This window comes from Taudactylus pleione, unplaced genomic scaffold (genome assembly GCF_031769625.1).
Source record: "Taudactylus pleione unplaced genomic scaffold, aTauple2 ptg000043l, whole genome shotgun sequence".
In the NCBI taxonomy this organism is placed as follows: Eukaryota; Metazoa; Chordata; class Amphibia; order Anura; family Myobatrachidae; genus Taudactylus; species Taudactylus pleione.
Window position 1 is genome coordinate 6,774,502 of NW_028284445.1, and position 24,452 is coordinate 6,798,953.

The 24,452-nt window shown below is 39.2% G+C and overlaps 1 protein-coding gene across 11 annotated transcripts in view; it reads right to left on the bottom strand.

The window, feature by feature from the left end:
• NBEA (neurobeachin) overlaps nucleotides 1–24,452 on the bottom strand; it is a 634,796-nt gene that overhangs the window by 288,401 nt on the left and 321,943 nt on the right. For all 11 annotated transcript variants that reach the window (XM_088460223.1, XM_088460224.1, XM_088460216.1 and 8 more), the window contains 2 exons: nucleotides 17,011–17,138; nucleotides 7,850–7,911 (listed from right to left, as the gene is read on the bottom strand). In XM_088460223.1, coding sequence (XP_088316349.1) covers nucleotides 7,850–7,911; nucleotides 17,011–17,138 — 190 coding nt within the window. The remainder of the gene's footprint in view (nucleotides 1–7,849; nucleotides 7,912–17,010; nucleotides 17,139–24,452) is intronic.

The following is a 24,452-nucleotide window of genomic DNA, read 5'->3' on the forward strand; positions in this document are numbered from 1 at the left end:
CAAAGGTAAGTCTACCATAACTCTTATTTTTTATATATATTTTTTTTTTAAATAAAACAAAAACTAAAATTGAGGAAATTTTATTTGCAGCACTCATTGAATTTTCATTAATATAGATAACACAATGCATGTGATTGATTTAGCCCATAGGTTCCATAGTACCCTTGCGTTTTATGTTTATGCACACAAACCGGCCACAATTGATTCTCTCCCGGGATGCTCCTGAGCAGAGAGGAGAACCCACCGCCCAAAGGAAGCATCCTGAGAGGCAAAAGTGTCAAAGGAGTAGAAAAGTGTGGACAGAAGACCACATGGCTGCCTTGCACAATTATTCAGCAGAGGCACCATGACGAAACCCCACGATGGCCGCACAGACGAGTAGAATGTGCTGTTGCAGTGTTTGGAATAGGGAGATGAGCCTGGGTGTAAACCTGAGAGATAGTCATATGCAACCATCAAGCCAGAGTTTATTAGCTGGCCAGCCTCATTTGTGAAAACCATATAACACAAAAGAGCAAAAGGGGGAGCGACAAGAGAGTACTGCCAAATCAGAGACTCTGCATTCAGAAGAGATAGTGAAGATAAAAAGTGTCTTCGCTGTCAATCACTTCAAATCCACTGAGTCCAGAGGTTCAAATGGGGGAGCTTGTAACCCCTTGAGAATCAAAGACAAATCCCATGGTGCCACCGATGGGACAAAGGGTGGCTGCACATGGAGAACACCCTGAAAAAAAATTCTAACATCCGGCAGAGAAGCAATCTTTCGCTGGAACCAAACTGACAGGGCAGAAACCTGTACTCTGAGAGTGGCCAGGCGGTGACCGAGGTCTAACCCATCCTGGAGAAAAGAAAGTATCCGGGAAACCCTAAAAACCTTAGGGTTAGACTTTCTGTGAGAACACCAGTGACCAAAAGAATGCCAAACTCTGTAATAGATGCGGGCAGAGGAAGGCTTTCGTGCACGAAGCATCGTTTCAATCACAGAGCTGGAAAAACCTTTGGCTCTTAAGATGGAAGACACAACAGACACACCATCAGAGACAGACGAGGTAGGTCCGGATGCAGACAGGGACCCTGCGCTAACAGATCTGGCCATAGAGTAATCTATTCACATTCAACATATTAATTGATGTTATTTCATTGTAACGATTGGACATATAAGAGGTACACACAGCGGGCGCGCATTTCGCTGTTTTGTTAGCTTTATCAAGGCAAAAAAAATATATTTTTTTTGCCTTCATGAAGCTAACAAAACAGCGAAACGCGCGTCGGCATGCCCGCTGTGTGTACCTCTTATATGTCCAATCGTTACAATGAAATAACATCAATTAATATGTTGAATGTGAATAGATTGTACTAACCCTGCTATGCAGGAAGATATATAATATGGAACTCTAATGTTCCGTGATCTTGTTACTATGCAACATTGCATCCAGGCAGCATTCTGACTGAGAACAGAGCTGCATTGGTCACATTGCAAACAGCTTCGTTATTTTGAAACAGGATTTGTGTGCAAGTGGATTAAAACAACTCCTAGATGCCATAGAACCAGTTTATACTGGTGGATTTAATGATATTGGAACACAATTTTAAATACTCTAATGGCTATTCTAGGGGAATCTTTTGAGAATCTAAAGCTGGCCACACACTAGACCAACTTACATCCAACCAGCCAACTTGTTGATTGGTTGGAATGAAAATCTGGTAACGTATGGGAGTAAATGATGATCAGCAGTTTGCTCCTAAATGCCAGAAAACAGATGAAAATGGTCGTTCAAACAAGTTTGAACAAATAGTTTAGATCAAACATTTAACAAACAACAGTTTTGGTCCATTTTCCAGCTTTTGGGAGCAAATTGCTGATTGCATTCCTTACCAGATTTTCATTCCAACCAATCAACTAGTTGACTGGTTGGATGTAAGTTGGTCTAGTGTGTGGCCAGCTTTACTCTGCAAATCCCTAGACATGTGTATTAAGTGCACACAGGCTGTGACCAAATAAGAGTAAGGATACTATAGGAATAGTAATATCCTTGTATATTTAAGTTTTATAACAATAAGACTAAGACCCTATTTATATCTAATATTACAATTGTTTTATGTGTGGATACTTATGGGATAAATAAACCACAATAATTAAATTAAAATATATCAGTGATAACTAATACTAAGAAACTCACTGTTTAATGTTGTGGTCATTTACTTATCACTCTACAAGTAGGGATCTTGTGTAACAAGTATATACTATATACAACTATATGTTGCCAATCCAAGGATAAGTAATGAGAATGCTAATATAACAGAGATGTTCATAGACAGATTCATTTGAATAAGGAGAAGGTCACACAGCGAGGATAGTCTATTATTTTATTTTCACACATCAGATTACTCTTTATCACTCTGTTGACTTATTTTTTAACCTCTATTTCGCTGGTTATGTTCCGCAAAGGGACATTTTAATGTATATCAAATAAAATTGTTAATTTTTAACAATCTTGTGCGCCACATGATAGACACATCCTTGCAACTTATCATACCCTGTGTCATTTGGCAGCACCCCCCATAACATATATATAAAAATAGGGGGATTCTCCTGTATTGTTTGATGTGTGCAGATGTTCATGTCCTTTGTGTTATTACGGTATAGGTAACGTAGCACTCCTGACTAAATGTGTCACATGAGCATCCACAGTAGGAGGGACTTCCCACTTAAGGTGCTTACACACGGTACGATATCTATGAACGATAAAGATATCGTTCAACAATAAAACTTTCATATCGTTTATTTTTATGCAGTGAATGACCAACGATGGAAATTCCCGCATGGACGATAACGATGTCTATGGTCGTCCGTACATGCAGGCCAACAATACAGCAGATATAGCAAAAGTCACATACATATACAATATACTTGCAGTGGGCCCTGAATCAACATCTCAAAGCACAAGGCTTGGTAGGATTTTGAGCACTGTATAACCTGGCCTTTGGGAAGAGGTATACAGGGAGACCAGATCCAAACCTCCTGAGACCAGCAGCTTCAGCACAACAATGATAGTGGTCACTGTGTGTCTCATAACAGAGGAGGGTAGGAGGAACAACCCAGACACAGGAAAACCTCAGCTGGATCGGCATCTTGGCTAGGGGATGGGCTGCCAGGTAGAGCCTACCTCCCCTATGCTGTAACAACCCCCGGGTGCGCTGGCCTTATACATGGCCACCGCCACTGTCCCTGAAGCCAGACTGACTTGCCCCGATGGTCTAGTGGGGGTGCGGTCCCCACAGCGGCCTCTGGCAGGTCCCCAACCGCCAGAGGTACGGACTGCCACATGGATAACCGCGAGCGAGGAACCAAATTACCTGCATTCCCGTGCTTCCGGCTGCAACCTCGGGTCCCAGCATTGCCGCTAGCCAAGCCAAAAAATTACCAGTCCGGTTACTGGTGTTGCGGTGCCGGCAGGGGTAGATGAAGCAGCAGCACAGGCATCCTTTAGGATGCCTAGCGCTGCTTGCTCTAATAGTAAAAAAATATATAAATCATAAAATAAAAAGCTCTGTTATAAAAGGTGTGTTTGAATCCTGTTGCACCAAACTCAAAACTGAGTGCCTGTGGCCGGGGTATATATGTGGAGGAGGACCCCTGTGGACCCTGAAGAAAAACCTGGTTACATTCTCCATATATGTTCATGCCTCATGGAGTACACTGGCAAGTCCACAAAATGGCTGCCTTCACTGTGTGGAGAATAAATAAATATATTTGGGATACTTCAATAACCAAGAGGAAGGATTTCATTTGCCACCACAGCCTCTGGCAGCATAAAACTATAAACCTTTCTTTAGGTATTTAAGGATTACAGATGCTGGTAATTTTAATACCGGAATGCTGCAGAAGCCATTTTGAGTTGAGGAATTTGTCTCATATTTGAAAACGCATTTTTATATACGTATTTAAAAATAAAAATAAAAATTTGGTATGTTTCCAGTGACCGTGGCGAATATTCTGAAATGATCTCATCTCATTTAGCATGTCTTAAATGAAAAGCTTTGAAAGCCATTTTAATACAGTATATATGTAACAGGAGAGGAGTTTTACCGTCTGTAACCTTTTACCCTTGCATTAGGAGCAAACAGAAGTGTCAAATAACTGGGCTTCATTTGTGCATCTATACGCAGCTAGATATCGGATATAACAGAGAGTGAAAGATTTGGAAAATAAAAAGCATTGGACATTTTCTTGTGCCTTCAAAGCAATGTAAAATGGATAGCCATTAAGCAGATATGGCACATAAGGTTCTGCTAAATGTTGTTAGCAAGAACAGTGATAGGGCTTAAATTTCTCACTCTTTCCTTCAATCAATATGAGAGGCAAAGTTTCATCTCTGGGGCCACTAATGGCAGGGATTGCTGGAGCCAGCAAATGACTAATGCTAGACCTCTGATTAGATGATGAGGCCATCAAGTACCTCATGTTACATTGCGCTTTATTCATGTAAGCGGCAGAACCACCGAAAGATGAAGGACGCAAAACGAACATTTTTCCTCTCCCTTAAACAAAAGCTGCAAAAGAAAAAGAAAAAAAAATCCAGGATAACATGAAGCTCAAGGACATAAGGGATCTTTTGGAATTTGCCTTGAATCTAGGACGAATTTCGCAAGTGCCCTGCAGGAGAGGGTTTGAAGTTAGAACCCCATTGAGGATCCCTCCAAATTCCCTCTGACCAATATTAATCCAGAATAGAACGGAGTGGAGTGCCACATCTAATTATTTCCTTATGGGCCATGAGACAGAACGGAGGGGACACAGCCATAAAACAGCAGGTAAGTAAGGATTATGCAATTTCTAGCAGATGTACATGGTAATAATTGTAATCAGTTTCAGATCCAAAAATCATTCCAAACAAAAACAGCTTTCTGAAAATAACAATGATATTCCAATCCGTCTTCCAATACGGATAACGAAATAATCACTGTAGAGTTTAATGAGATTTGTGCATTTGATGAGGTTTAGATATTGGCCTGAAGGATTAGAATTTAGGCAAATTTCAGTTTGCTGAAATAAAGCTAAAATAAAAAATCTCCGTGTAGGCAAGTCATTTAAAATGTATTTAATAGCCTGAGAACTTGTGTAACTATCATTAGTTTTGATACAATGAAATATTTTTGTTACTATTTTGTATTGAGGCCTATTTTTAATAATTTTTCTTTTTTTTTTCCCCCAAAGTAATTTGGAAAGTCATCGGGGGTTTTAGGGCTGTAATGATCTTGTGACTTTTGTTTAGTTTACATGTTTCTAGAATGTATACAATAAGCTTCTATAAATCACCTCTCTTTTAATGTGTGTCAATGAACATTATGGGCCAAATGTAATAGGGTGAGAGATTACAAAATGTGCGAGAAAACACGCACATTTTTAAACTCAGCCAATGTAATAAAGTCACAGAACATGCAAACTTGCATGTTTTTCAGGCTCAAAAGACTCAAGATTTAAACACTCATCCACGTGTTTCCTGTTTTGAAAATACAACTCGATCAATGTATTAGTGTGTGAGTTTTACTGCTAAACTCTCACATTTTCTAAACTCTCACCCTATTACATTTGGCCATATGTCTCTCATAACAGACATCCAATATAACACATACAATTTTTAACTGTTCTGTACACAGACACTGTGCACTTACCCACTAGAGTCTACAATTATTTTATGTACCCAGAAAAATTAAAAGGAACAACCTTATAGAAGATCACAGATAGTTGATATCAGGATTAGAACGGGTTCTTGACCATGGGTCTAGTCATCGTGGTTCTTCAGTAAGTGCCCATAGACACATATGTTCCTAAACTTTGCTACTTTATTGCCATGGTGTGCAGCTAGACAACTAAAAAAACACAAAACATACCATAAACTGCCAAAAATAATTTCACAAAAAGTTGAAACTGTAAAAAGGTTTATACATTAAACAACGCCCATTCAAAAAACATGCTAAACTGTACCTTCTTGTTTAAGAGGACAGTTGATTATAGGTCAATAAAGCATATAGCAAAGAAGACAAATGTCAAATATTTGAATGCAAAAATGCTCATACACACAAGTACTGAAGAAAAAAAAAATTGTACCTGCCCTTTGATTTAACCAAGCATGTTCTTAAATAACCCTGCAGCATGGTGTAAAACCTTAACGCGCTCTCCTATTGCTCTACATTATATTGCACTGTGCGAGAAGTCTTGTGAAAGGTGCAGGTACAGTTGAGTTTGATGCAAAGGCAATGCCTGCCATAAATGGTGTATACAGATCCATTCACTCATTATTTTGAGAAATTCATGGTAAAGAGCATTTACCATGCTTTAGGAATGAGCTTTAAGCAGATATTAATGCCCACATGTACGAGAAATGAAGTAAGTTCTCCTTTTATTTTGTTTGAAGCTCCAGCATATAATATAAAACTTGAATAAGCATTTAGAAAGATAGAGAGATTACCTTAATATACATGAAAAATCAACTCCTGATTGATCTGACCCTTTAACCAGCAGTTCACAACAAGTAGTGTATTTTACAGTATATTAAATGTTGCCCATCATCTGCAGTGTGTTTGGCCTTCTGGAAGGTACTGTATCATATTGTACTTCAAAGTAGGCAAATCAAAATAGATAAAACTTTTTCTTAACATTTAATATGTATTAATGTAAGTGAATTAAAAAACACATATACAATCCCCCCTCCTCTGTATACAAACTGGATAATAGATATCATAATATCCTTATGTTCATCACTTGCCATTATATTTAGCTGTGTACTGTAATCATTTTTGAGCTTAGTCCATGAATTCAATTAAATTGTCTTCATATAGCTATTCATATTAGTTGTGTAGTGCTGTAAGTAAAGTGAGGAGAGTGTAAGGTTGGTGGCACATAGCCGCTTTATTCCCAGCGCCTCTATTAACCTGCACAGGTTTTCTATGTTGGCGATTCAATTATAATGAAGGTCACGCTGTAGATGTAGCGCTCTTTCCGCAGTCATACAGCAGCACCCAGACGGTATCACAAGGACTTTTCATTTAAGAAGTGGAAGTCATTTGTCAGAAGAAAGACCGGAGATGTATGAATGGGGAATGCATGTGACACTAGTGCTGACAAGCCCTATGAATACTGCAGACAGCGTACAAAGAGGTTACCGGCGCGCGTTCACACTGCCCCGGATACCTGCAGATAACATAGAATGTGTGAACACCGTTTAATTTCACAGGTGAGCTGGCCTAAAGCCCATCATATGGTGTCACTGCCACTCTGATGGGTTGAGTACGGGATGCCAGCGCTCGGGATCCAGTCGGTCAGAATACCAATGTTGGCACCCCGACAGGGTTAAGATACAGACAGCTGTCAGTAGGTATCTGAACCCATCTCCTACCCCTAAACATAACCCTCCCTCCCCAGCAACCCTAAATCTGCCCCCCCCCCCCTAGTGCCTAAACCTATTACTCCCCCCATAGAGCCTAACCCTCCCCCCTAACCCCAAATACTTACCGTTGGGATGTCGGCATCAGGATTCTGACCCGTGTCAGCATTATGAGCACCGGCATCCCGATATAAACTATATCCCACTCTGATTGCTGTACAGCCTCACACACAAATAGAACCAATCACAATACAGTAGATAAAATAATAGTATCTTTGCAACTTGGTTAAATCAAAGCAGTATCCCTGTGTTAGTGATGAAAGGATGTACTATAGTCTATAGGAGCAGGATATACAATTAAGTCATACAGAAGGTATCAAATGCCAGAGTCAAAATTAATACATTGAAAACAAAGAAAAAGCATGTTCAGTTTGTGGAGTAATCATTTTATGACATATTACCTGAGAGCATAGCAGCATTACAAGCTCCACCACTGATGTACTGGACTTCATGCAAACAAGGCCTGAAATACAAAATACGGGTGTTTCAATGATTCAGCAGTCAGGTATTCAATATTTTATGATCTAAGAGTAGAAATATTGGAACATGACAATCAATATATGATAATTTCCTCATAAACAAATAAAAAATAAACAACTTACTATACTAATAGGTTTAAATTTCTTAAAAATATTAGACCGTGCACTAAACAAAATGGTTGCCATGTAGTCTAACCACTCTGGAGGTGCGGCAGGCATTTGGTTTATAAAAATACATGTATTTTTCAGGCTGCACCAGTTACAATTTTAAAAAGTGGCCAAAGTGGTTAGTTGACGGCAATATGTCTACTCTCCAAAATCTCTTTTGGCCTTAACAAATTCTCTAAAGGCAATAAGATGTACATACTAGTTTGTGGTAATTACAACAAGTTGACGAACTATGGCAATATGCCCAGAAGAGCAATTAAAAAGTAAAAGTATCATATATAAGAAGAATATGTGCAATTATTTAAGAGACAAAAACACAAAGCAATTATTGATTTTAATAATTACAATGACCAAGTTCTTCATATTATGCATATTTGTTTGCTATATTTAGTGTTCTGAAATCATTATTGGAATTAATAAATATAATTATATTGTATATTTTGAAAATATTTGACCATGTTTAATGCATTACATAATATTTTCTGAGTCAGCCTTTTAAAGCGCGTTGTATATAACAAATAGCAGGCAGCTATCAAGTTCTGGAAAAAGACATTATACAGGGACAGAACGTAAAGCTTTTGTGCTAGTCTTAATTTGTAAGTAAAGCTGGATACACACTGACAGATATATTGGCCGATCAATTGATCGGCCAATATATATGCTGCCCGTCGGCCAGTGTGTACAGACAATATGTCAGTGAACAACGTTGTTCATAGACATATCGCATCGGCCAGCGGGATCCGCGGCCAGAAGCAGATGATGGTTGTTCAGTGTATATGAACGACCATCTGCAGATATATCTGTGCAGTGTGTACCCACCTTAAGGAATGTTTGACAACATTTTATATATGGATGTGTCTTTTGTTTTTTGTTTTTTTAAAATGGAAGTTTCTCCCTTTTGAATGGGAAATAACCAAACTCCAGCACATCAATGTACTTACTAATTAATCTTAATTAAAATTTCTAAAAAATGAAACAAATGCCTATTACATACAAAACTGTAGCCTACTGACTGAAGGATAATTAGTGGTGTGATAAACTAAAATTTCCCACACAAGTGGCAACATGTGGAGACTTCTTTGGCTAAAATGCCAACTGGATGTGTACCCAATTTTATTTGTTATTCATATTACAGTCAAAGTGGGCAGATCCATGATTTGGTAGGCAGGGCGCACACGCACAACGTGAGCAGCCCAATGTTATTAAGCTGTACTCAGATGAACAATTCGGAGCCCTCACATATCCAAAGACCCAAACCAGAAAGTCTCATTCACGACGTTGGAGGTGGTGCATTTCTGCATGTTGTGGAGGCACAGCACAGCATGAGGCATGAAAAATGTGACTTTTTTTTAAACGTTCTATGGTCATGCCCTTTCCAAATGCAGATGTGCAATGTATGTATGTATATACACACACAGTATATATATATATATATATACACACACACATTATATATATATATATATATATATATATATATATATATATATACACACACACATACATACACACAGTATTTATGCATGTAAATATATATATACTTATTTATTAACAGTTTCTTATATAGCGCAGTATATTCCGTTGCGCTTTACAATTGTATATATATACACACACACAGTCTTTAGAATATTTTATAGTGATGTCAGTGATGAGGAGCTCACACAATATATTTTGTGCAACAAAAACATCCATCTACTGTAGTGTTAACTAGATGCATTGAAACCCTGGTAGTTATGCCAGAACATCTGATGGCTTAGAGAGAAAAATAAATAGGCTCATAAGATCTCCAGTTTCGTAAGACCAACATGTATGGTGTGTGTAAATGTCCATCTAAATCATTGAAAGGGATTATTTAATAATGATGATTTAGATAATCTACAAGCATTGCACAGAAAAACTGCCGTCTACATTCCGTTATGGACTCCAGGTGGCTATACGTAAATGTTTAAATAAGTCCAAAACATTAACAAATGTTTATATGAAAAAAAAAAAATGGAAATATTCAGAAAATTCTGTATGATAGTTGCTGCCATGCATTGTCTCATGATCATAGTTATTGATGTACGCTGGGGAGAAAATTACATCACCGGGGTAAGCGAGGAGAACAGAAATTTCTAAATTTAGAAAATAAACTTTTTTTTGTTGTTATGCCATAGCAGTCTATAAAACATTTATGCATGTCCTCTTCAGATTAAAAGTTAAGGTAAGGGATTGATCTATTTTACAAACAAATCAAATAAATTAATAAATAAAATCAATTAAAATATTATTTATCACATATATGGAATATATATTTATAGAACAGAGAATGCAGTGATTTGAGTGACTGGAACTGTCCTGTGTATGAATAAACTAATGAAAACCCTCTTTCTACATATCAAGTCTGCCAAGCTTTCAGTCACTCTGTTAAGAGAATCACCTTCAACTAATATACAGCCTTTAAGCTTATTATATGTCTCTATATCTCAAGTAGTGGTCTTTAGGAGCAAACTTCCTCTGTAATTTATTTCAGTCATACAAAACAGAAAAGTTCAAAAGCCTGTTATCAATTGTATTATAGTATTTATTTGAGAGGCAGGTTTTCTCTTCAAAGTAAAATTGTATTTGTCTAAATTTAAACCAAAACAAATGAACTGCAAAACTGAACATTGCTGCTTTACACAACTGTTCGCTGTATGTATGAGTTAGTTTTAAAAGCCCCTTGTACCCAGTTATTAGAGGAAAAAAAACATGGAAAATAATATTACAGAGCAACTATGACCTTGGATTTAAGAACTTTAACAAGGGTCACTGAAGGCCTGACCCTGGCAAGTCTGTGAGAACTGATTTATGGATAGACTTGGATTTTATATCCTTTTGGTTTCCTTCTTTCACTTGAAATATGCTAATTATTCGTGTTTCTAGATTATTAATGTAAAACAATAAGGATAAAACGAAAGAGATGAATTTCATTATTTCTATTTTGGTTGTTCAGTTAAAACATGGCTTCCGCAGTTAGCATAAATTTCCTGTCTCACTAAGCACAAAAGAGATATAAATTGAATGTAGCCTTCTTATTCCACTGAGGTCTGCCATACAATTTTTGGAGTTTCCCCTCTGGTGTTGAAGAAGTTAAAGGGGTAGAAAAGTTTCCTATGAAATAAGAGCAAGGTTTTGATGTACTTTGCTTTTTATTGCTCCAATATGTGTAGGAGTCTAGCAGGATACCACAGTCATTCCGTCTGGTCTTTATCAAGGTTTGTCTACATTTTACTCCCAATGATTTCCCACTGCACCAACCAGAAGTCCTACTCACAAATGGAATCAATTGGGAGGCCAGTACAGAAAGTTAAATTATAATGTTTTGTTTGCTTGGATTAATTTAGAAAAAGAAACTTTAAAATTGGTCTAATTTGTGGAGCCTGCACTTGCCTTTAAGCCTCCATTGTAAAACGGAACTGAAAAAAAGAAAAGATAAAAAAAAAAAAGTTTCATACTGCGTGCGTGTAAAGGCATATTTTAAATACACACACATTATAGCAAAGGTTTGTGTGTATGTGCTTAAAATATTTATAATAATATAATACGCTTTATTTAAATTTTCTATTTAAAAAGGGGTAAGAGGGCGAGTTGCCGTTGCAGTGGCAAAGAAACACAGCGGTGGAAATCGCCCCCAATGCGGCCACGCTCTCCTCTTACCTGCAGACATGACATAATTGAATTGAGCCCTTTAAATGTGAGGTCCCCGCAAACAGAAAAATAATTAAACCCTAAAGTACTATATATTTTATTTATATATTAACAGTTACTTATATAGCGCCAGCATATTCTGTTGTGCTTTACAATTGGAGTACAAATAAATAAATACAAGAACAGAAGCGCCCAGTTACATTGTGGCTGATCGCACCACACGCGTGCGCACGCATCGCGCCATGCGATTCCCTATGCCTGCATATGCTACGGTACGCTGTGGATCGCACTGCGATCGCACCATGAATTTCTATGGAGGCTCGTACGCAGTGCGCATTTCGTCTCGCACTATACGTGGCGGCAAGGATATAGCTGGGCATATCTGTAAATAAACATATTTAATAATTTGCCATCCACCTTGGTAAATACTTAATTGTACCATCTCTGCCAGCTATTATAGCCAGTGGGCTTTTTGTTTAAGGGTTTGGATCTGATTAAATGCATTGGTACTAGCAATGTCTTAAGTCTGACACTAGAAATCATTGATGCATTAACAAATGTTGATGTAAGATTCCATTTACAGAATGCATTGTGATCTCTTTTGTGCGTTCAATGTGGGTAAAAGCATTGGGAAAGCCAAACACTAGAAATTAATGTGCAATTTTAAATGCAAAAATAAAAGTCAATGGGTATAAGGCCTAAGGAGTATGTTTACCAAAGATTGGTTTTTCAGAGCTGCTGTTTCTCGGAGGCTTTCATGTAAAAGAGCAACAGTAAAACACACAAAATTGGCTAGTAATGTTGTTTATGCAAATCCAGCCCTTAAAGTTGTCAAGAATCAGTGGCCATGAAAAACAAATCTAGGAAATATGCCCCACTGTCTGTATTAACTTTATATTAAAGTTAATGGTCCCCTCATAAAAAATGCTGAAGCTGGATCAGGTCAATTGTGGAGCAGTGATAGACAGCAGTGGCCAGGATCTACCATAGATGTTCGACAGGATTACTAGGCCAGCCAGGGACCTCTGTTGACTTCATTTCAAGCCCCTCCAGTGCAGATTTGGACAACTGTCCTTATGAAAGACACATCCCTCCCCAGTTTAAGCTTTGTGGCAGAAGGTAGCAGGTGTTTGCCCAGGAACGGTCAAGCAACATGCCTCATTTATACTCCAGCTCTGTGGGTGCTTGAGTAATATCTGTACTGCCCATAGTCATGTCTACGTATAGCATTTTTTAGTCATACAGTGGATGTAATGTGGGCATCCAAACTCATTTTAAAAGTTGGCCCCCATGTTTGACATACTGGTGGTGCAGTCATGGACTTACCAGGCATACCTTAGCTTTCAGGACAAAAAGACCCACTTTAGTCTCGTCAGACCACACGACTTTCTGCTGCATATCTCCAATATTTCCAGTGCTTTGAAAAAACATTGTCATTTTATTTTAAACTTCTGTAGCTTGTCTTATGTCAACGTTGGCCTTGCAGTACTAGTAAAACCCCTTCATGTCTAGCAATAAGATTAGTTGTTGTGGCTGAAGTTTCATACTGCTTGTTTACTACTGCCTGCACCGAGCTCCAAGGGAAGCACCATGAACCCTTACCGCAGATGTGTGCTTTTCAATAATCATATCTCAGACTTCACTAGAAATGCTATTTTTGCCATTTTGAATCTCACGGAGGAAGGAAATTTAATGTTTCCAGAATAATTAACAAGTGATCAAATAATTTCAATGCAAGGGGAGTCAATTAATACACTACCTCCAGGTAATGTAGTGCATCTGAGCAAATTCTGAATTAAATATACATTGTTTTTTTATTTTATTTTTAGAAATTTGTGAAAGTGTTTTGATGGATTTTAATTTGGCATGGTAATTAATATATTGTGGATCAATGAAAATGCACACACATTATTTTGTGCATGCAATATAAACAAATTTCCCATTTTCTAGCTCTTCCACTAAATTCTCTGTATATACAGTATGTTTGCTACTTTTTATACAGAACACTTCTCTGTGAATTATGGACATTTTCCATGGTGATTGAATTTTTTTTTTCAATTCTCTTTTATTTACGCTAATTTTGCCATTAGAGTGACGAATTCAAGCTATTTTCAACTACACGGTTACCCTATATGGCTAAGGTCTGCTGGATTTCAGTTTCAAGAGCCAGGACTTGAAATAATGTAACATTCACAATTTATCATCACAAATGCTATATGTTGTTTGTTTTTGTTTTTTTAGTGCAAATTGCTGGTTTTCTATATGGTGAATCCCCGTAATTTATAATTCCCAAACAAATGGCACCATCACAGAATACAGACTATTTCTTATCACATGATTCTCAGGAAGGCCTGACTCTTATAGAACTACAGCTTGGCTTAGGGTGATGTGATGAATGTTATTGGACCCATCTGCCATTCTAATTATTGTCAGTAGGTACATATTTAATAAATTAAGCTTCTGTTGTAAAAACTTAGCATAATTAAGATTAAAATATACTACCACAAGGACCACTAGATTCTAAAACATTTTAAGGCTGATACGGTCAATAATAATTATAATTTTTTTCGCAGTTAGAAAATTAATTAAATATAGAGAAAAGTACATTGCACACCCATTCTATAGACAACTTATTACTTGTAGATTTAAATTGACTGTGAGTTCTTGTTTTACTCAAATTAACAAGATAAAAATGGTTTCTTCCTGTGCAGAAAATGTTTCTCCTAAGTATGTGATATGGATTTGTCCAACATTTTTGCACAGGCTAGTAATTCAGAACACCGACCTGCTCACCACAGTCAACCTCATAAAATACTGGTTTAAAGAAAATGTAAAAAAAAAAAAAAAAAAAGAGAAGTTTTAAGCTATACACATGCAAACACATAAATACGTGTCCACACATCTAAGCCAGAGCTCTAGCTAAATGACATTTTTTAAATTACCCATTATCATACCACAATGTCAATTAAAAAAACATGTATTAAGCTAAAATGAAAAGCAGATATTCTGACCCACTGACAAATTACATGTAGAATAAGTGTTTTATGTTGCAATATATCTTTCTTTCCAGACATAATAAGATAGGAGTTTAGGGAAGGGAAGGGACTGGTATTTGCAATAAAAAAATAATGATACTTCATAAATCAAAGTTTACTGCTTACTCCAACTCCAAAATTCTTCCCTTATACAGGGGAATAAGTTAACGTCAATACTGAAAACTATTAACTTTCACGGATGACGGGGACAGAGTGTGTGTTGTATGCTAGCAAAACATTGTACCTTAATAGACAAACAGCTTATGTGTAGAGTTGTACATTTTTAAGCAAAAATACAAAAAAAAGACACAGATGTGACATTTTCTCAATATATGGGGTTGATCCAGTTAGTTGGGATGCTTCGTATATCAAATTTTTCTTGCAGCTGTAGAGGTACGAAGCACAAGAGAAAGAAAGTACTCTTTTGTAGGGCACTCAACCTACCTCATAAATAAAATATAACTTTTAATAGTATGTCAATAAAATCGTGAAGATAATGAGTCTTATAATATCACAAGAAAACTATACATACAATACACAAACACAAAACAACATAGACAAGATAACTGGTCACAATTGGACCCAGTTGTTGAAAATACTGACTGACATGAGCCAAGAGGATAAGCATATGTCCAATGTTTTGACTTTGTATATCACTGTGTTAGACAGTTGGCGAAATTAGTCACAATATGATAATATATATCCAGGCTAAAAAATCCCACAATGGTCAGTTATCTTGTCTATGTTGTTTTGTGTTTATGTTTATTGTATGTATAGTTTTCTTGTGATATTATAAGACTCATCATCTTCACAATTTTATTGGCATACTATTAAAAGTTATATTATATTTATGAGGTAGGTTGAGTGCCCTACAAAAGAGAGTACTTTCTTTCTCTTGTGCTTCGTATTCTTATCACTCTCAAGGGGCACCTCCATAAACAAGTAATATTGTTTCATAACACAGTATTATATCTTTACAATTTGGATATATTTGGAATGTACCTACCTCCTACATTGTTATCTAGAGTGTTCTTTACCAGTGCTTAGGATATCCCCACCCCCCTTTTTCCCTAGCTTGTTTCAGCTGTAGAGGTACGTAAGAAAATGAGCGCTGAAGTGGCAAAAAAAAGGGCGTAGCTGTGCAATTGAAATTGACCACTTTAAATTTTAGCTTAAAGTTTTGAGCTGGCAAAAACCATGATTGTTTTGTAGAAATTAGGACAATTTTTTCCTTAGGGTGAACATTATTTTGTTTAGAGGGTTAATTAATTATTTATGGCCAGAAAATTTTAGTGAGGTGGTTGAAGTTCCATTAAACATCTCAAAATCCAGCACTGGCACTATCATTGCCAATTCATACTATTTATTTGTATATATGGGATTTATATCACAACTTAGAAAAGTATTTATTTAGCATATAATCAAATACAATAAAGACCAACCCTTCTCCAAAATGTTTCACTGTAGTCCATTATCATAGTATTCTCTTTCTTTGTGAAGCATTGATACATTCTGCTGTAAGGAAACCAGGTACATTCCAAAATGGGTTTGGGCATGCAATACCGGCCGACTCAGTAGCCGCCAGTTCAAATCCCGACAGTGTCAGCCCGAACATGCAGAATCCCGATGGCAGCTGTAAGTATATTAACCCTCCCTCAGTGGTGCCTAACCCTAAACCCCCCCTCCCCGCAGGCTAATCCTAACTCACATGGGTGGGTGCCTAACCCTAAGTCCCCCCGGGAGTGCCTAAACCCAACCCTCCCCCCCATGGCTAACAGTTACTTGGGTCCGCTGTCTTATGATCGTGATGCCGGCTGTCGGGATACAGACGCCGGTATCCTGATCCCTAAGGGGATAGCAGTGCCAGCATTTTGCCGAACGACGGGATTCTGACGTCAGTATATCGACTATATGACTACATCCCTTCCAAAAACGTACATACACCCCCTAATACACTAGTTATAATAAAACGCTCTACTAAAACAAATATGGGGAAAAGCAACCAATTAGATGGTTTAAAAAAACTACACACTTTTAAAATGGGCTAACTAATGAAAAAAAAATGAAATACTTACAAATAAATAATTGCATTATCTAAAAAAAAAGCAATCGTAAAAATGCAAAAAGTAAAAAAAAAAAGAAAAAACAAAAAACAAAAATCAGCTCAGTAGTACCAACATATGATTATATAAGGACAGGCACAATGTTTACCTTCAATCAACAGCTCTTGGCCATGACTGCCAAGCAACGTCCGAGACAGGAATGGGGCAAAATCAACGAAGATTTCACGCAGGAGAGGGGCAACTTTTTCCAGAGCTCTCTCTAGTTTGGCAGTGATACTGTCAAGAAAAAGCAGAAAAAAAAACACAAAAGATTGTTAAAAAAACAGAGAAATATAACCCAAAGAAAATATTTATATTCCTAAAATAATGATCAGCTCCGCAATTAGCTTCAATTACAAAGGAATCTAAAAAAAACTTTTAAAAGTAGGCACAAAAAAAATAAATCAGTTAAGAGTTTGTAAAATAATTTTTGGACAATTTTAAATAAGGTTACATTTGCTTGCTATTTTTTTGTTGTTTAGTGCCTTCAGTCATTATAATTTAATTTCTGCATGTTTACATTCATTTATTCAGTCTTCACACAAATGTTTGCTATGAAGTCTGTCATTTATTTACTATATATGAATGCTTGTAACAAAACTGGAAACAAAACATGAGTTTAGTTGCACATTTCATTAAATTTTAAAGATCATTATAAGTGACAGGGCCTATTGAAATCAACTATTAGTTGAAGGTGCCCACGTGCACTTTCAAACTGTACATGCACAAGGATTAATGCTTACAAATATGAGAAAATGCTGTGCAGTTTTGATGGAAATCTAATGAACACACGGTACCGGCCCGCCCGCCCTAGATAGCAAGTGTAGCGCCGACAACAATGAGTGCGGTCAGCGCTACACATTTGCACAGGACCGGCGCTAGGCTTCCAGCGCCGGTCCTGTGCTGCACGCCTGAGCCCGTTCCCTCCCCCTGAGCGCTTGCCCAATAGCGCCAGGAGGCGGGCTCAGGCTGTGCATAACACACGCATCGCCGCCAGCGCTGGCGGCGATGCGTGTGTTAAACAGCAGCCAATGAGGGTCAGATAGACTCTCATTGACTGCTGCAGCACCCACTGCAAGAGCCGGACTTCCGTCCGGCTCCTGCAGTGGGTAATGGGACTGACGTCATGACGTCAGTCCCATAATGCTGAGCGAGCCAGCTCGGGCAGACTGGAGGGCGGGAGCGGCATCGGCATTGCGGACAGGAGCAGCGTGGAATCAGGTAAGTATATTGTTATATATATCTATTTATTTTTAAACCTTACCTATCTGCACAACGGGGGAGGGGTTGGCTACTACTGGGGGGGACATCTACTGGGGGTGCCATTGGGAGGACCTCTACTGGGGGGGGGCTACTCTACTGGGAACTACTACTTGGGGGGGGGGGACTACCACTGGGGGCATTCTAAAAGGGGCCTAGTATTACTAGAGGCACTGCACTCGGGGGACCACTAATGGGGGCAATAATAGGAAGGGCCACTACAGGGACCACTGGATAGGGGGGGGTCACTACTGGGAGTCTGCATCAGGGGGACCACTACTGGGGGCACTGCATGGGAGGGGGGGACACTACTGCTGGGGGCACTATATAAGGGGCTTACTGCTAGGGGCACTGCGGGGACCTCTACAGGGGGCACTAGATAGGGGGGATCACTACAGGGTGCCTGCATAAGGGGACCACTACTGGGAAAACTGCATGGGGGGGGACTACTGCTGGGGGCACTATATAAAAGGGCACTGCATAAGGGGATACCGCTACTGGGCGCACTGCATTGTGGGGACTGCTACTGGGGGCACCGCATAAGGGGGAACACTACGAGGGGCACTGCATTTGGGGGGGCCACTACTGGGGGTACTGAGTAAGGGGAACTAATTGGGGGCTGTATAAGAGGGACCACTACTGGGGATACTGTATACACTACTATGGGCCCGCATGAGAGGGACCACAACTGCATACTGGGGGTACTACTGGGGTTAAGGTGCATATGGATAGGAATGTTCGGTTTGAAAATAAAGTAGTGTGTCATGTCGACACGCCCCATTTTTAAGTGACCACGCCCATTTTTTTGCCGTGCACGCCTTCGGCGCGCACACAGGGGGGGGGGGGGAGGGGGGGGGGCCTCCCTTTTCAAATTTGCCCTGGGCTCCAAATACCCTAGTTACGCCACTGAGTGCACTTATAATAAACAGACGAGAAAGTCCTACGGCCATATCCAATTAGCCGCGGTAAATTACCGCGGCTAAATAGCTCGCTCGGGGCTATCCAATTGGCCCAGAAGTCGGCCTGACAACGGCACTTATCAGGGTTTTTTTTGGGACCTGATGTGTCCCAAAAAATAATCCACGATAAGTGCCCTTTTTTCGCCCAAAAAAGGGCGAGAACACATACTGTAGGTGTGCAAGCTTATCGCGGCTCCTATGTGTTAGCGGGCGAACTATCCTATTATTTCGCCCCAAAATAATAGGATAGGGAGAAAAAAAATATTGGTGAAAATCGGGGATGATCGGGGCTAATTGGATTTAGACCTTAGTGTGTTATCACACCAAGTAAAATCAATTAACCCAGATATTGACAGCACGAGTAAGTGCCACCATCCCTCATTACAATGAAAACAATTATCCCAGTTATGGAGTCAGAGAGACAATTCACCAGAGAACTGGTCACCAAGACCTGTGACTAATGCCTAGTGAGTCTCACAGGTTGGAGAGGCAGACACCAGGGGTGGATGGAGAACATGTGATGGAGGCATCTGTAGTAAATTTATCAGGAAAGACCGCACTAAATTAGAAACTGTATTTTTGGATATCCCCATGGTCATCAGTCTATTATTGCCCTTATATCTACATCACAAAGGAGGAAGAGCAGGGCTACGAACAGGGAAAATGCAGTATGTTAACTAGTAAAGATAGCGGATAGGAACACACACTATTAAAAAGATGGCTTCCACCAGGTAAATAGCCACACTTTGCTGACAAATATGTCATAAAGTCAGTTTCATAGGATAACACAAAGTGGTTCCACCGTTCATCATTAGATGTCGCGGGAATGATTACACAGTAGTAGCTTGGGCTACATAAAAATGGGTGTTAAACATCTGCATAGAATATGCATTCCTAATGCACGTTAAGAGAATGAAAACCGCTATGAAATGTAAAAGCATTGTTTAAAATGATACCGTACATATTTAAATGTCTAAGTGCGTTCAACTTGCAGCTGGCGCTGCACTGGGTCTTACAAACACTTCATGTTCTGTTTCATGCATCAATGTAGTTACATTCATCTCTATGGGATCATATTGTAAATGCAATGCTGTACAGTTACACATTATTTACATACGAGTATCAACATACGTTTGGCTTCAACAAGAATACCACCACCATATGTAACTGGCATAACACCATTCTTCCTCTCTTTTCTACACTGAGTTATGATGGAGATCTGGAAATAAGGAACATTCTCAGCACAAACACTAGAGCTCTTTACAGAATGAGCCATTTCTGACAGGCCAAACCGATACACACTGGTCACGTCCACTGTTTAAATGTAGCACAGATGGTGTAATGGCTAGCATTACTGCCTCACAGCACTGAGGTCGTGGGTTCGATTCCCACCACGGCCCTAACTGTGTGGAGTTTGTATATTCTCCCTGTGCTTGCGTGGGTTTCCTCCGGGTACTCTGGTTTCCTCCCACACTCCAAAAATATACTTGTAGGTTAATTGGCTCCCAACAAAAATTAACCCTAGTGTGTATGTGAGCATGTGGTAGGGAACTTAGATTGTAATCTCCACTGAGGCAGGGACTGATGTGAATGGCCAAATATTCTCTGTAAAGCGCTGCGGAATATGTGTGCGCTATATAAATAACCGGTAATAAATAAAAATAAATAAATAAAATCTATCTAAATTAGTGATGAGCGATTCGGTTTTGACTCCATTATTTTTGCCAGATTACTCCGAATTTAGTGCAGATTACTCCGAATTCATCCAATCGGCTATCCAAAACACGTAAGAGCCGAAAAGTCCATATGATGACAATTTTGAGATTTGAATATAACCGAACCGCTCATCTCTAATCTACATGGCATCACATATATGTTCATTACCAGCACCATTTACATTACGACTTATATTTTCACCAACCACAAGCAGGACACAGACAGTCATTAATATCTTCTTAGCACATACAATTTGTTGATATTTAAACTCGTAGTAAAATGGTTAGTTATTTGATCTGCAGTCCAAAATGTCAATATGAATGGATAGAAATTCATGGAGTTCTTGTACATAACTTGACTGATTTATTTGGACTAGTTGGGATACCCGGCGTTGCCTTGGTTTTAGACTGGACCCTGATGTACACCTGCAGCCTTCATTTTTTTTACATTGTACTCGCCTATAAACTGGATAACAATGTAAATTAGGAGTAAATTACGTATTGTTATCCCGTTTGGGGTATATCAGGAGCAGACTGATTTACAGAACAGAAATCAGTATAGCTTCCAAAGTCACTTGAGTTTCAGAAATCACTGCAGAACAGAGGGGGTGATTCAGGGGCTGTTAGCAACTGCGATAGCTGTAATACGGTAATGCAACAGGAGGAATGCCTCATGCATATCTGATCAAGATGCATCCTAATCCGACTGTCTAATCCATTTGCCGGGATTAGGCAGTCGGGATGCCGACGGTCGGTCGGCATTTAGACCGTCAGAATTCCGACTGCATACCTGTGCAAAGTACTCTCACCCTTATTCCTACTAGCTCTTCTATAAACCTGATTTTTTTTTTTTCAGTAACTGATGCTACTCTTTGTCCTTACATTCCTGGTGAAGGAACCCTTGTGAGCGGCAGCAGACATTCTCCACTTTTGTACAATTGCTGGTACACCTTGAACTATTGACAAATGTTCTAGTTTGGTCTTAATGGGCCGTTGGTTTCTACATATTGGCAAATATGGGTGTATAATTGATGTGTATGCATTATCATGTTTTATGTGCCGCATTACCTAGGTATTGCTCTATGTTATCTGTACATAAGTTACATTACATACCCATCTAAGCTACTGGAAACTCACAGAGGGACCAATAGGGAAAGTAGTTTGGACAACCAATAATTATAAGTGTTTGCTCCATACAAGTCACCAGTGCACTATATAGCCTATTTCTGGAATCTCATCTAATGCAACAGTAATGAGGTATGTGTGTAAAGGCGGGTATCCACTACCCGATTAAACAGAGCGATTGAATGATAACGACATCGTTATCATTCAATCGCTTGTTACTCGGGCAGTTTAATGTCGAAAACGACCAGCGATGTGTGCTCCCGCTGGTCGTTTTTGACATCTATCATCCTGGTCGTTCTGCCGATAACAGGTAGACCATGTTCGGGGATGAGGGAGGGTGCATACACTGTAGGCACAGCACTGAACGTTCAGTGTTGGCACAGCACAGACTGTGAAACGACTGCACGATTACAGTGTCCTAATCGTTTCAGTCTGCTAGTGGATACGCACCTTAAGACTATACTTCACACTAATAGCAAGGCAACTGCCCTGATTACATTATGAACTCACATTTTACAAGGGCATTACAAGAGGAAACAAATACAGAGTTAAATACAAAATAAAACACCACAAAGAAAAGAATCCTGGACAGATGAATGTGCATTAATTATACGCATGACTAAACAGGTGATTCTTGATTGCCAGTGAGGAATCTGGAACCATGTACGTGATTAATTATTCAGTGCCTACATATGTCATTATGTTGTGGAAATAGGATGAACATACATGCAAATTTTATTTTAATTATAGTACAAGCTGTTATTAGCAGTCAACACATAAGAAACAAGCATACGGTTTCCTGTAAATATGGGTGTTCTTTTAGATCGAGTAACGAACAAGACCGAACATCCTTGCAAATCTGCATTTTTACATACACTAAGTGGCCACTTTAATAGGTATACCTGTTCTCTTGCTTGTTAATGTAAATCTCTAACGAGCCAATCATATGGCAGCAACACAATGCATAAAAACATGCAGACCTGGTAAAGAGATTCAGTTGTTGCTCAGAACAAAACACCACAATGGGGAAGAAATGTGACATGCGTGTGGAAATGTGTTATAAATGAGATAAAGTACCAATCAGCCCTTGACATTTTTAAAACACAGCCTGTAAAATGATACACCTCCCTCTTTATCTTAAACTGGTTCAACAATCATGACAATAAGCTCAGTTTACTGGCCCTCACAGTTACCTGATCCTAATCCAACAACAGGATATATGCAACATGATTGACAAATCAGCAGCAACTGCACAACGTCATCATGCCAACACTGACTAGAACATCTAATACCACTATGCAATTATCAGATTGGACTGATAATCACAGTGTACTGCCACAATCGATCAGAGATGATCGGACAGTTGGGCATAAAATATATTCAAACATGTCCAACTGATCCCATCATTGGTCGGCCGCATTGGCCAGTGTATGCGCAGCTGCGGCCAACCACCCCACATTTCCTCTGTTCCTCCCCAGGGAAAAAACGCAGACATCGTGTGGCCATACACTGTGTCATATCTCATAGTGTATGACCACGATATCTGATGGGTGTCAGACAAGATGTAAGGTAGACAATTTATATGACAATGATAATATGCCCAGCTTAAGGAATGTTTTCAGGCCCTTGCTGAATCCATACTATAAATAATTCAGACTGTTCTAGGTGCACAGGAGGGTTATAGCTAGTACTAGAAAGGTGTACCTGATAAGAACACTTAATGTACCTTGACAGAAATATCATATTCAAAAATTTATAAATCGAATATAAAATGTGACAAGTAACCAACAGCAGATTTTACTTTGTCATTAAATAGGCAACAAAAAATAAGCAAACATTTAGAAGCCATAGTGATATAGTACATACACCCTTTGATATAGTAACTTCAAGAACCTTTGATCATGGGCAGCATGGATGGTGTGATGGTTAGCATTGCTGTCTCACAGAACTGAGCTCTTTGGTAATAATTGCCACCATGGTCCTGTGTGGAGTTTGTATATTCTTCCTGTGCTTGCTTGGGTTTCCTCTGGGTGCTCCGGTTTCCTGGTAGGTTAATTAGCCCCCAATAAAGAAATGAACCCGTGTGCCTGTGCATATGGAAGGGAACATAGGGCCTGATTCATCAGCGTACGCAATTGCAATCACGGATGCACAGAGGAATGCATAGCAGAGTGAGTGACAGGCTGTGAGCATTTGGGGGTGGCGATGGGGGAGTGGCTGAAAAAATGCAGGCGTGTCTGTCCGTTTGAACGCTGTTTCCTGGGCGTGCACAAATTAGCCACTGCGATAGCATACACAGCTTCAGTACTCACTGCGTGCAACGAGACTTGCAGTTTCTGCGGATGGTCAGACCTGGTGTAAATGTTGCGTGACGAACAGATTTGCGTTAATGGTACAGAGGTATACGCAGGAGTGTGATGTAGTACGGATGTGAGAAAGCAGCAGTGGGCGTCTCTATGCCGGATGAGCTGAGGTAGGGACTGATGTGACTG